The sequence below is a fragment of the Seriola aureovittata genome, chromosome 19, assembly GCF_021018895.1.
Source record: "Seriola aureovittata isolate HTS-2021-v1 ecotype China chromosome 19, ASM2101889v1, whole genome shotgun sequence".
Lineage (NCBI taxonomy): Eukaryota > Metazoa > Chordata > Actinopteri > Carangiformes > Carangidae > Seriola > Seriola aureovittata.
Window position 1 is genome coordinate 14,828,426 of NC_079382.1, and position 15,181 is coordinate 14,843,606.

Consider the following 15,181-nt stretch of genomic DNA (forward strand, 5'->3'; position numbering starts at 1 on the left):
AGATCAGTTAACTAATCGTGGGGAGCACTAGTTATACTATATAAAGTCTAATAAAATAACATGAAGGACTATCTTGACCTCGGTTTTGAGAGTACAAACTTATAACAAAAAGCCTGCATTACAAACAGGCTATACGGAGGTGAGAAGACATGAGCGTTTACCAGGAAAGGAGGGTTTAATGGGAGATACTGATGTCAGTTGAAGTTTTTGAAGCTTGACCTACATTAAGGGCTAAAAAACAAGGCATCTCTCCAAAAAAAGCAGGTATTTTTCAACCTGTTTTTTATGGAACATTATACAGATATCTATAGCTAATCCAGGCTAATTTCTTCAACATTTGTTTGGACATGGAGACAAGTGTCTGAAATTATTATGTGAAATTTCTGTTTATTTGGAAAGCATCAGGGGGCTTGCATTGCATTCTCCTGCGTATGTTGTCGCAAGAGTTGTTTCCTGAATCTCTTAAACTGAGGTGATGAGTGCAGAGTTAGCATGATTAGCATGATCACTCAGAATGGCCACAATTAACCATACCTTAAGATAGTGTCTCCAAGATAGTGGTCTTCATGGCTCCTACAGAAAAAAAAATTCAGTGAAGTCAAGGTCAACGCTGAAGACGTATAAAGTACCAATCTCTTTGTAATAAACAAATAACATCCAGTTGAAACCAAACTTCTGTACGTGTTGTTTTCCTTTAAGAGCTTTTCAGTTCATCTCATTCAGTTCTTGTCCACTTTGTGGTTTCGACCTTGACTAAAGTCAATTCTTTATAGTTCTTCAGTTATCTGATAAGAGAAACAGTAATATACATCAATCACAGCACCGACATGTCACTGCGCCTCAAAATAAATGATGGCAGACACAGCTCAGAGTGCAGAAAAATGGTTTTCTTTATTCTATCAGTTCTCAGTTCTGGTCACTAGGGGGAAACCTGGTGCCGCTGTATGATTGTTCCCCCTCAGGCCTGTGAAGGACACAGCCAAAGCAGATTAATCACCTCAACACATCTGACTCACCAAAGATGCTGGTGTTTCTTCACAGCCATCTCTCTCTATTCTCCTGCTCCTCTTTAATGGCCCAGCACCTTGCTTTTTATAACCAGCTGTCTCTCTGACTGTCTTCTTCCTAAGCACATCCAGGCTTGAGGGGTCCATTAAATGCACGGTCTTTGTTTACAGTTTCCCTTTGTTACCCACCATCATGTCCCTGTACAGCTCCCCATTTTTTTTTTTTCATGCACCATCTCTGGAGATGGCTTTGTCAAGGTCAGCTATTTTTACAGCTTGTGATATTGGAGGTATCATGGGGAGGCGGTGATAAGAAGAAGAAGAAGAGGACAGGAGAGAACGGATACGGAGAACTAAAGGATAAATACTGCTGGGCCTTTGCTGCAAACAACGCAGGGTTGTGTTTTCAGGATGTCAAAGACAGTACACAGGCTGAGGAGATGAGGGGAGTGCATTTCTTCCCGGTCTTTCTCTCTATCGTCCTATTCCTCATTCCTAAACTGCATGTTGACCTTTGTAGTACCGCCTCCAGGCTGTATGCTTTAACCTTTCCAGTGAGAGAAAGGGGCCCCTGCACTGGGAATACAAGATAAATCACAACTGCTGTCTGTTAATGCGACAGACAACAACACACACTGGCATGCAGGCACTGTTGAAACCTCTGTACTTTCTCACAAAACCCGTCCTCTATCCCCCCAAAACACACGCATGTGAGCTCTTAGATGGCCATTCCTCCATAAAGATGTTCCCAGCATCAGCACACTGGGCTATTACATCTACAAGTGCAATCTGAATTATTCATCCTTCATTAAAATGCATTATGAGTAATGACAGCCAGGAGTGTGTTTTGTTTTTTTTGTTTTTTTTGAGTAAAACATAGGGGTCATTAGGAGTCATTTCTGGTCAATTTTGTATGATCTACCATGCTCCAGAGATAGACAGAAAAAAAAATCCCATTTACTTTCTGTGCATCGGGAATTCATGTTGAAAGAGATCAAAGGGGACAGACAAAGAGATGAGAGAATCGACATCTTCTCATCTCCATTTGGCCCCCTATGAGAGGAGGAAAATTACTTTAAAGCTGCTGCCTTGATGAAAGAAAAAGGCCTTATGCCTGATGTATTCCTCCAGAGGTGGAATCAACAGTATGAATGACTCAAAGGCAGAGAGAGGTGTGGAGAAAGAGAACATTTGTTTGAGAGAACCTAATGGGGGGATTGTGGTGAGGAAAGAGAGTGCTATTTGACAGCAGTGAACAAAACAGCGATTCCCCTGTCAGGAGATGTGACTGGTTCACCACTCAACACTGTTCTTTCCGGTGTGTGCATAAAAAACGCAGCAGATGTCATCAGATAGCGAGCTCATTCGCTATCAATCTAGGGGATTTCATCAGATTGAGCACCATCATGATGTTCATCTAAAATGTGATTTAGCGCCATATTCTCCTTACCTTTCTCAAAACAAGCGTAGAATACGTCATGAAAATGAAATAGCCTCCAAACGGCCCATTAGTTTCTCTCACCCTTACTCTAAGAGACCACCAGCACTGTCATTTTTCTGACAGAGCTGTCAAAGCATCCAGCCAACCACCCTAGTTACACATAAAGCAAATAGAAATGAAAACATTGTCAGTGAAAAGACTCATGGGGTAACGGAGACGCCAGGAGCAGGGTGAATCACTTAGCAAGCTGTGCTCCTCCATTCTGCAGCTGCCACCCACCACAACACATCTGCCACTGGGAAAAAAACACTCAGATAGAAAACAACATCCAAACGAATTGCTACATGACACAAAAGATCACTTCTTCAAATTGAAATTCATTTGCTACCAAAACGGGGGGTTTGTGCCCCTGGGCACACGTGTGACTGTAGAAACCCACATACAGGTGGCAAATGGTGGAGGCTCTACATGCAAACACACACTTGCTTACACAGATAACACACTTAGCTCCAGTAAAACTATTAGATGACTTTGTGTGTGGCCAGTGGTTCCTCCAATACACCCCCCCCCCCCCAAACTCCTATGCTATCTCTGGGCAGACACATACCACTGCTGGGCAAGATCCTCGTGCGTACCAAATCATCACTTTTCGACCAACAATGCCTGCTCGGCTCAGCCAGCTACTGCAATTCCCCTTTTATTGCGTTTCCCCAGGATTTCATATTATATGTGCTGAACTTCACAGAAAGGAGGCCTGAAATGTCTACAGAGGGGGAATCATCAACCGCAGGCTGAATATTGCACCAAAGATTGCTACCAGCTTTGTTGATATGAGCCACATGGTAACAAATCATCAAATTATTTTACAGAGACCATGCCAGGAACCAGTGATTGCTTTACACTGAGGGAGGGTGAATAAAAAGATGTGAATTATTGTATTTTTGGCTCTATATTGTTGTCATATTTAACACAATAAATGTGTAAATACATTGCTTCCCTTGTTAAAATGTTGCTGTGTTGTCTTGTTAGCTTAGTTTTAACATAAATTGTTCTGATGTTTGGGAGTTCAAATGAAATTCTATTGTAACTGTTCAGATGAGTGATATTTTCAAGCATTAGTCTGTATGAGTTGTAGTGATCTGCATGTTCATACAGTCCTCATTTGTTCTAGGTGTTACAGGTATAGCTATACGTATGCTAGGGGTGAGCAATATGGATAAAATCCTGTTAATATCATATTCTTGTGTATACAGGGATGTTACACATTTTCTGCAAGACTTTACAGCCATGCTAGCAATTAAGACTGTACTTTAGCACAGCAGCGCTTTGAGCTAGCATACTAACACGCGCAAAAGGATAATACTAACATGCTGTTGTTTTGCAGGTATTATGTTTACCATGTCAACCATCTATGCTGATTAGCTCTGAACACAAAGTACAGCTGAGGCTGATGGGAATGTGATCAGTTTAGCTTGTGTTTGGTCATGAGCTAAAGTACTGGGCCAGTTCAAATTTTGACCTGATACTAAGTTAAAAGTATCAAAGTGATGAATGAATGATGACACTAATGTCTGTACTAAATTACATGGAAATCCATCAAATAGTTGTTGAGATGTTTCACTGAAAAAACCACAAATATCAACCTGTTGGTGGCACCAGAAGAAAAGTCAGAGATCTCCGAAGTCAGTGGGCTTTATCTTCCGGGAGCATGAACGTCCATCCACCCAATAGTTGATGACATTCCAGGCTGGACCAAAGTGGATGGACTGACCATCAATACAGCCATGACAGTAGCACGGCTAATCAAAACTGTTTATGGAGACAATAACCAGAGAGGGATGTTCTGTTTTATGCTTAATCAAGCAAATTAAATACCTGACAAATCAAGGTTCGTCATCAAATTGATGTATAAATAATATAAAACCTAATTTTACCATAAAGCAGCCTCGCTCGTTATTTTGTGCCATTTCCCATAATTGTTTAATACATCAAGGGAATGGACACCACCAGTATAAACTGTATGGTAAATCTCTTATGATATATTGTATGTCCCGCCTCTAACGTGCATAATGGCTTTACAAGTACATGTACTGCTACTTGTTCAATGGGAAAAAAATCTAAGTAGGCTTACATGATTCTTAATCTGGAATCCTGAATTATTAAAGTCACTGGGAAATGAGCAGGGGAATACATTTCCTCCTTCACAAAACCTTCTTTGGCAGGTGCTATTAGCCTATAATATCTGTGTGACAAACCAAAGTCACATTCAGAAAGCAATTTTCTGTCCACAACGCAATCTCAGCCATTAATTGCCTAATGAACAAGATGTTATCCAAGGATACCTTTCCAATGACCACTTAGGAAAAGGAGGTAGAGGGATTTAATATGATGGAAATAAGTGTGACAGACTAAGCGGTCCCTGCTGAACGCACTGACGCATGCTCTGACCTTCCCTGTCAATCTGGAGGGCAGACAGGGTGGCCATTTATGTTGTGGCGGCAGAGGTCGGCCTGCAGAAACAGTTTTCATCATTACTCCCAGAAAAACCTTGTCAGAAAACGCGGAGCTGTCTGACCGCCTGCCGCCGCCTGTGGGAGGGAAATAACAATAAACAATGAAAAATCAGAGAGTCAGAAGGTGTGGAACATTCTCGGGGCCTGTTTGTCAGAATGTGCAGTCTCCTGTGTATCATTGCGAATTCTTTATACTTACAGTCATCTGGATTTCTGTGATCTCAGAGGGATATTTCAGAAAGTGTGTGGTCAGAGAAAGCCCGGCACAAAGCCAGGTGGATAGATGCACCAAGCAGCCAGGGAGCAAGTCAGGAAAACAGCTGCCTAAACATGCTTACAATCCTGATTTGATTAACAATGTTTGCAATTACCTAATGTATTTAGTTAGATAATACAAATCAAGTCTTTGGGCATTTTATCAATTAGAAGCGCCTGACAGTGCAGAATACTTCAAGAGATAATGCTCATCATTATACTTGATGGCATCGATGCACTCTTTAAATGAGATACCAACAAAGATCCTGTCTTCAGCTCGGTTGTTCCCAAGAGAATGTGAAAAGGTTGCATGAATAATATAAGGCGAAACTACAATGATGACATTTTTAATGACATTATTTGTAAAACCTTGCATCAATGTCAAATTCCATGAGCTCATACTTGTTTTCAACAGGACAGCGAAGCCTTTGGAGTCGTCTCTAATAAATGTTTCCAGGGTATTCAATCACTTCAGCTCGCACCAATAGATTTAGCCGGATGGAAAATGACAAGCAACACTGGTAGCTTCAGGCTTACGTCTTCCCTGTCGGTTTTCATAATATATATTATACGTGGTTGTTAAATAAGTCATTAACTATATCCATTCATGTACAGCGGAGATGTCATCACTGGCGTTGGCCCTTGTGTGGGTCTTTGTTTGTTTGTTTTTTTGTCTTTAAAATCCCTGGAATAACAGATCAGATGGTGAACTGGGTAGAGTGGGAAGACAGGGGCAGTGATGTAGTGACCTACCGAGTATGCTTGTCATTTCACAACATGGAACAGAGTTAACAGACAAGAGGTGTCGTGGGGCCAGATGTGATCGTGTCACTCTGTGGAGAGAATACGCATTTGGAGACAATTAGTGGATAAATGATCTTCTCTGCCCATAAGCTATCATCAACATCACGGCTCGAGTTGCTGAGATTGAGGCAACATGAGTGAAGTGGCGCCTGGCGTATGAGCAAAGGTGAGACATTTGCTATGGCAACATACGGCAAGAGCCTCGAAGCTGCTGTTTATTCCCACATCAGACTCGCTGCAGATGCACTGTTTCCTACATTCACAAGCGGCCTATCAGGCTCCTTCTTGGAATCAGCAGCTGAAAAAAAATTATCACCACATTTCACCATTTAGTAGCTAATCTGGAGCTTTCTGTCATATTACATGATCTTCATCAGCAAATGGAGTTGTAAGTTATTAAAGGTATAGATGTTCGGATTTCCATTTTTTAAAAAGCTTAAAAGCTGAAATAGACAATGAAACTTCATAACAACTGGGCAAAGTCCATCTGCTGATGAAGATCATCTGATACGACTGAAAACTGCAGATCAGCTGCTAAATGGACATTGTGGTGCAACAGTCTACAGCTCATCAAGTTATTTTTGTCTGCTATGTAGTCCTAAAGGTAATATTTTCTGAAATAAGTGAGAAACATCTTCCGGCGGTATGAGATTATTTCCACCTATTTCAAATACAAATCAACTATTTTCTCTTCATTCAGGTGCAGCCATCTGTCATATTCCTTGCCTTGGTTATAGATAGTGACAAATTGCTAATAAATTTTTGAGAAAACTTGATTTGTATAGAACATATGACGAGAGGACAGCCTTAGCGCACAGACTGATTATTTTTATAGCTACACCAATAAATCGGCTGGGCCAACATTAGCTTATAGCAGATATATTGATATGGATGTATATGTCAGCTGCTAAGTAACAAGAAATTGCAGTACAGAAATGTAAAAATAGGTCAAAGGTCATTTAGAAACAGTTTATCCACCAGAGAGCACTTACAAGTTGATGTTTTTAACTGTCATATGTTCCACTTAGTATGTGTCCTTATCAAAACAGTTTGTTTATGTTATGTATTTAACTATTGGCCAACATATCATCATAAGTAATGGTCTCAAAAACCCAGTATTGGTTATAGTATATAGTATAATTATATAATTATTTTCACTAGTTTAAAAAAGTAAGACTTTGAGATTTGATACTAGTCAAAAATCCCATGATAAAATTTGTATTTCTTTTTACAGTATCTTAAGGCGAAAATGTAGTGTGATAACAACATTGCAGCCTGGTATCTACACTTAGGTTCATTTTTAACACAAGCAACACTTCCATATTTTACTATGTCTTTCATGGTGACTCATCATAACCACTGTTACTTAACCACGCTTGTCAGTGTGCTTTCGCTGACAGTTGCAATTTCTAGAATGAGTCACCTACTTCTTTTAAATTTTCATTGTTCTTACCCACTGAAATCCACCACATTGTCCCCAGACACTATGTACAGCAGGCCCCACGAGACTGACGGGAAAAAAAAAAAGAAAAAAAAAAGACTTAATCTCTGAGTGATGAGAGAGAGATGAACCCTACACAGCAGAGTTTTGAAGCCCCACAGCCACCAGTTGTCAGAGTTTGAGGGCTGAGTTAGTATCTGCTACATATGTTGTCCACAGGAGGGGCTACCATGATACAAAGTACTACAAAACTTCTTGTTCTTGTACAAAAACAAACATTTTTGTAGAAATACTGCATTTTAAACAACAACTGATACAGAGTGAAAACCGCAGACCGTGTAAGGACGGACATGGAGGAGGACTTTGACAGTATACGTTGCTTGTAGAGGCTTTGAACATAATAATAGGCATGGTAGAAAGTTCTTTACAAGGGCAGAACTTTGGCACAAGAAAGGCATTACAGAAAAAAAAAAAAACGATGAGTATTCAACAAGGTCAGCATAGATGATTTCAAACTAAATATCACTTTTATACATCAGTTCATAGCAAACCATTTGGCTCTGTCTACCGTTGCCTTTGTCGGTGTGAGATTAGTGTTCGTCCAAATCATTGGAAAGAAACTCAAGCCACTGAAGGGAGGGGCTGATGGGGTCACACACACATGGAGGTAAGACAAAAGGGCATTGACATCAACAGAAAAACTACATCTGGTGTTACTGTCACAATAGCGTTGTCTCTTCTGCACAGGTGTGTCAGATGAGTGTGTGTTCGTGTTTGTGTGTGCTTGTGTATGTGTGTGTGTGTGTGTGTGTGTGTGTGTGTGTGTGTGTGTGTGAGAGAGCATACATGTGTTATGTGTGTGTTTAAATCCACCTCTAGTGTGGACCAGACTTATGTTTTGTCCCAAACCTGCTTGGATCATTTCAATTTACATACTTTATCAACACAAACACAAATGAGTCCTTCCTTTCCAGCTCCCTTCAAGAAGTGAATGTCACAGTGAGGTGACACTGCTCAGGTATCTATATATTTCCACAGGAAACATCTGTCTACATAAGCAAGTAGGTTCAAAAGGAATCCTGTTTTGACTGCTAACCTCAGTTTGTGGTTAAGTCAGCATTAATTCGACCCTGTCTCCCCCTCCATGTATGTCAAGTGAGGGGGTGGGGGGGGGTGGGCTACGTTCAGTGCTCATGCCATGGTTTCCTTTCCTGGGAGTCTCCTGTCGTTGAACGTGTGCATGTTGATGACCTCCTCCGTCTTGACGATGACGGGCGGCTGAGGCTTCTGTTTGAGGCGGCGTTGGCACTTCAGAGACACGCGCAGCTCGTCCATCATGGCGCTGCAGAACGATCGCTGCGGAGGGCGAGGGCAAAGAGGGAAAAGTTATGGCTGGCATCACGGTGTCTGCCACATTACTCAAACCTGTGCACCTCGACCGTGTTGAATATAGATAATACTGACATTTTATTCAATACAGACTATTGGTGAGAGATTATGCTCGGAGTTTCTCCCAGGCTAAATAACTGTCTAGAAAATATGATGAAAATGTATTTGTTTCCATATTGTAAAACGTGCATTGGTAACAGTGTGCACTCCATTATTAAAACCACTATGTGGAGAATATGTATTCGATTAAACCTTTTTTTCAAACTAGCCTGGTGGCATTTGTTATTATGGAAAATTTTAACAATACCAACGAATATTGGTTGCAGTCTATTATATGTGTTCTTGACACCTCAGTGTTCCTGAGTCAGATCTGTGGGGGTAGTGGCAGGCACTGACGTCTGCTATAGTATCCTTGTTTTTTTGTTTTTTACCACTAGGGGGCATCAACATTGGGATTTACAAAAAAATCTTCACATACTTCAAAAATCTGTTCACTTTCAAATTAAATCAACATTATTGATTTATTGGACACATGTACGGAAACAGTGCTTTCTGTGCCAGCTTTGATGTTTTTTTATTTTCCTTCTTCATATTTTGGTGCTGGTGTTGGTTTCATGTTGTGTAATTATGCCGCTGCCCTTTTGATCAGAAATAATAGATTTTGATCTGAAGAGACCATTTACCTGCCTGGTCTTTCAAACTTCAAATGCCCAGTGTGCAACACAGTTTTCTCATAAAAGAATTTAATTTAAAACCCAATCTAAAAACATTTTCCAGACTTCAGAGAGCTCCTCCAGGCTCCGGATATCAATATACAACTGTTTTTACATGCTAAGTGCTACTCCTCATGATGAGTAAACCAATCTTTATGTGTAAAGTTGGTGAAATACCCCTTTAACTTTGCCAACCAAATGAAAATAATTTAAGTCTTGATGTAAAACTCAAGACACTAAGAGTTTCGGCAAAGGACCGAATAAACAAGGTAAAACTTGTTCATTTAACTGATAAACAATTTTTTTTTTTTTTTTGAAAACCAGGCCTTTACTTAAAGGTCTGACGTGTCCCAGATTTTCCCCCTTTTCAGCTTCACTGCCACACAAATGTCTGAATGCTGCTTCCGAGTGTTTTGCGTCCTGCCAAGAACTAAATCCCGAGCAAAACATTCAACACTTGTAATTTTTGGCATGCAAGAGGAAAACGTAAAGATATCGAACAAAGGACAAAACATCCACTTCGGCAGATTAAATCCCAAAATATTGGTGCGTTCTTTTAAAACATCAATCACCCCCTCACAGAGTGACATGCGTTATGTAACTTCTGTAATATGAGCTTCTGTTGTCCCTGCATAATGCCTGTGGTGTGAAATCCTATAAAATGTCAATATGCCTGTGCACCAACATTGCCAAGACAAATTCCCATATATCCACTTTCTGATTATGCAAAATCTAATTCAAATTCTTGGAGGGGGTAGGAGGAGAAGAGATATAAAAGAGGAGGGAGAGCATTAAAGTATGAAGCTATTATTTTTCTGTTTGTGTATGTGTGTAGGTGTGTGAGATGGATATCTGTGGGTGGCTTATGCACCAGGTATTTTTGTTTTTTTTTCCCCTCCATTTTTACATATATTTGTCTGGCGTATGAATGAGAGATTGTGCATACTTGGGAAGATGAGTGATTACAGAAGTAGAGAGGGGCAGGACGGGTGAGGGGAAAAGAAATGGTGAAAAGCAAAGAGGAGGGATATGGATTAGACTGATGGGGGGAAAAAGAAGGAGAACAAGGGGGGTAAAAAAAAAAAAAAAAAAAACTGGTGATGTTTGGGTAGAGGAGGTTGGCGGGGCGAGGAAATAGAGAGGGAGAGGCTTGTTGTCAGCATGTAAATTACAAGCACCTTGGCAGCCTAGAGACTGTGGCATTTGCAAATTATCTGAATATTGTGACCCAGTCTTGCGGCTCTTGATTAATGATATCTAAGATGTGCTCTGAAACATATGCAGCCCGTAAACCCCCCCCCCCAAAAAAAAACAAACAAACAAAAAAAAAAAAAAACGCCAGAAACTAATTACTATCCCAATAAAGTAACACACCACTGCGCTGTGATAATTCTGTAGATGTAAATAATTAAAATTGTATCAAACGGACTTTTACAATTATCTGGAAACATCATTGCACAAGTTAAAGTGCACTAAAATACACACTCCACATTGTGTGATGAATCATGAGCACTCAGTACGAAAATAGACCACAGATAGAACAGCCTGAAATGTATTCAGTCTCCTGCTTTAAAGAAATATAACCAGAGGCGGGAGAAAAGAAAGCTGCACATGTATACGCATTCAGACAAATCATACGATTAAAGGATGAGCTCATGTTTTTTTTTTTTTTTTTTACTCTTTAAAACGATACTCACATACCAATATGTAAATTGAAATAGCTGCTGTAATTGTTTTGCCTGCTCTTACTAGCCGTGAAGAGACTCCATCTTGATTCAAGTCGGTACAGTATCAACCACAGTTTCAGTTTCAAGTCTTTTTGTTGCTGTCTCTCCATGGAATGTGTTATCAAAAAGACAAAGTGAAGAACAAGAGGAATCTCTTCAGGGAAGGAGGAACAATTAGAGCGACCAAAAACCATTTCAATGTAAATATGAGCATGAGTATTGTTTTAAGGTCTTTAAAAAAATGTGAACTTATCCTTTACTCGAATCCTGAACCTACGAAAAAGAACAGAAATGCAAACTAAACTAACTAAACTAAACAGAGCAATATGTATGTGTTTGTGTTTTATTTTATTTTAGTGTGATTTAATTGGTCAACTTTACAGTTCAATTCCCCTTAAAAAGGAAGTAAAATAAGAAAAAGAGACAATAAAGCAATAAAGATGAGTGATAAATGAGGTGATGTCAAATCCGAAAATGAAACACAGCTTAAATCAAACGACTGGCACAGGGACGAGGAAAACGCAGCAGAATCTTCAATCCTTTAAATGTATCAGAAAAGGCTCCAGTACCTTCTCCAGCTGTGCGTTCTGTTTAGACTTGTAAAGGACCTCCCCCACAGCCACGAACACTGACAGCACCAGTCCTGCAGCCAGCACGATGAAGATCCCGCCGATGTTCTGCACCCCCAGAGCGCTGGCCTCTTTGCTCTCCTCCTCGGGACAGCCGTTCCCTCGCCACCACTTCTCCTTCATCATGTGCAGCTTCCCTTCCTCCTGCAGCTGCAGAATGGCTATTGTGATCTTATCTCTGTATGGAGAGCCTGTGGGGTCAAAAACACAACGTGAGACCCGGTGGACATAGATAACTGCAAAATATGGTTAAAAAAAAAAGAAAAAAAAAAGAAAATCATTATGTTTAGGAGGGCTGGTCGGGAATCAGATTTTTTCCAAAAGATTTCACGATAACGATATTATCAATATATCAATAACAAATTAAAAAAAACATTATCAGTTAAAATCATCTTTAACTTTGTTTATTGTGAGCTTTGTCTCTTTTTTTGGGCAAAATCATTAGACTCAAATACGAGTGTGGGGAGGTGCTGAAAAGGAAACCACAAGGCCTTACATCACGATATTATCATACGTGTATATATAACCACTGGTGGTGGGCGTATGAAACACGCTGTGGTTCGCATGTGATCATATAACCTGTCATGTTATTGTTGGCTGCTTAGAGGAGGGGAGGGGGGGGTTTGTAAGTCCTTCTTCAAATCCCACTAATCCCTATATTCACAGAGTGAGTCCAGAATTCTCACTCATCTCTGCAGTGTGTGAATTATAACGCACAGGGAGCTGGCAACAAACACTTGGCTTTGTGTAGCCGAGCTGCTGTTGATTCTGACGAATTAGCTGCTGTTTGCGCGCGCTTCCGTGAGCCATAAATGGAGGACATAAACAGGAAAAACACAGCAGCCCAGTGGGGTGTACGTTACATGGGTGCATATGTGTTTGGGATTATATGTGTATATTAGAGATATGGTTTCTCTACAAGTGTGTTTTTATGCATGTTGATTTCATGGTGAGTAAAAGAACCCAAATCCAGAGACAGTGGGAAGGCGCCAGAATTAGCGACAAGGCATTAAGGCGCAGTGGGTGCTGGCGTGATCAAAGGAGGAGTAATCGTTGCGGAGTACCCGACTGGGGTCGTGTTCCTCTCCTTTCCGCAGCGTGTTTGACACAACACACGGACCGATCGAGGCGCAGCACACACACCCTGCCCCAACCGGGCCGAGAAAGATTAATACTTACTGTGAGCATTCATGTTTCATTTATAAACTGCTTTGAAAGCTTGTTAGTGTATTTATGTGATTACAGAAATCATACGTAATGAAGGCTGGTTGTACATTTCGATTTCTATTTAAGGCGTTTTGGCTCATGTGCTTATTCAGAGTGACTTAAAAAGAGATGAAACAGCAGTAAAATATGACAATTTTATAATGCCGACATAATAGAAATCATTTTACAAACATGGGAACATTTTGTGCTCAAAACCTGAATCTGGCTCCAGGTAGCAGGTAGCAGCACTTTGTCTGCTGCTCTCATATAGTTTGGGCTGTCAGCCCCTGTAGTTGATTCCCTCTCTGTCTCATCTATCATTTATCTGTTGCCATCCATCATCCTTTCATCTCAGAGTCTCTGTGTATTTAGACTGACAAAAGGGACATTAATACAAAAAACTGAAAAATACATAGAATGCCACTGATTTTTGAAAAGCGTATCTGTGTTCACTAAAAAAGCTTTGTATTTCTGTAAGTTTACCTGTGTGTGTGTGTGTGTGTGTGTGAGCATATGGGTTTTCCTTTTCTTTTCTTTATGGTGTGCACGGTTTGAAGTGATAACCTAAAGCACACGTGTAGCCCTGCATTCTGTACATGTACAGATACGTGGTGCTTTCAAAACGCAGTCGTACATATATATATATAGATCTATATATAAACGCATGTGTGCACGTGCATGTGATAAGCATATGCTTGCTTCATTTGAGGATGAGAGATCTATCAAGTATCCGAGTCCCCTGATTCTGGCTCCCCTCATATTTCAAATGATTAATGATGGCCTAACAAAGCAGGCCTTGGATAAATGCTAATAGGATGGGTCCTTCGAGAGGAGGATATGGAGAGCGGGGCCTGGGCAAATGGAAAAGCACTGTGCTTGACACAGTGTGCATACACAACTACCTGACAGATGTTGAACACCAGAGGACATCCATCACTCCCACACTGTCTGGCTTCTAGTATTAATGTGATCACAGTTTAAGTCGATGGCTGTAGATGACGCATTTGCGTTTTGGGAAAAGGACGTGTGAAAACCGACAAGCGCTAAAAGGTTAAGACTTATTATACGACTTGCTCTGGTTTATTGCCGTAACAGCCCCACAGGGAGGGAGCTGCTAAACAGTGCTCAGCAGGGCAAAAGTTATAGGCTAAGAGGTCTTCATTGGGTTTGGGACAAGGACACAAGGAGAAAGCAACGATCTGAAAAAAAAAGAAAAGATTCCTCCCTTTCGCAGAGCACTGCTGGCATGAAAACAGAGCTCACTTTGAACTAATAAAGTAATTATCTCCAGACCTCTTCTGTCACAGAAGAAACATTTTACAGGCTATAATCAGCTTTATTTCTGAAATACTGAGCAATGAACATCAGGATTAGAGATTGAAATGAGTAAGTGGGCAGTAATAACTTTGAAAGCGGACATTTCAAATCATGCATTTGAAACCACTTACTGCTGAATTAAAATGATTTGGGCTATATTTTGGAGTCATATATTTGATACACTATGTTGGCACATGAATGAAAAGAGAACTGATCCATGTTCTAGGACTGTGTGTCCGTCTCAAGGGCATCAGTGTAAGTACTTCTGCACTTATGGAGCCACAGTGGGACTATATTTCACAGCATCATCTCAGCTTTGTTACAGCCGCGGCAATCACGGCATCCCTGCAGATCTATAACTGCCTCATACCCATCAGCAGCGGCCGGGTCCAGATGTGGATGGGCAGAAATTAATCCTCCATATTTTGATGGCCTTCCTATCACTGATGATAGATGTGGCCATTATAGCGGGTCGCAGTGCTCTCCCTGGCCTCGTCATGACCACTCTAACCTCCGCGACACCGGGGCTGCAACCATCACCAGCTTTCAGCCAGGGTCCCCGGGAGCGCCAGGGTTGTGAGCTGCACGTTTATTAACCCTGACATATGCTTTATACACAACAAAAGTGTTGGTGGAAAAATATTTGATTCATGAGACCATTTCCCAAAATGTCAAATAAAAACAAAAACAGTGGTTTTGATGGTTTTAGCTCATCTGCTTCATCACAGGGTAATGGCCC

At 40.8% G+C, this 15,181-nt stretch overlaps 1 protein-coding gene across 2 annotated transcripts in view; it reads right to left on the reverse strand.

Annotated features, from left to right (window-relative positions):
* Nucleotides 1-5,547: 5,547 nt before the first annotated feature.
* Nucleotides 5,548-15,181, reverse strand: part of LOC130187831 (glutamate receptor ionotropic, kainate 2-like) — a 59,888-nt gene continuing 50,254 nt past the window's right edge. For both annotated transcript variants that reach the window (XM_056405734.1, XM_056405735.1), the window contains exons 15-16: nucleotides 11,860-12,110; nucleotides 5,548-8,817 (exon numbers count right to left, since the gene is read on the reverse strand). In XM_056405734.1, coding sequence (XP_056261709.1) covers nucleotides 8,653-8,817; nucleotides 11,860-12,110 — 416 coding nt within the window. In that variant the 3' untranslated portion in view covers nucleotides 5,548-8,652. The remainder of the gene's footprint in view (nucleotides 8,818-11,859; nucleotides 12,111-15,181) is intronic.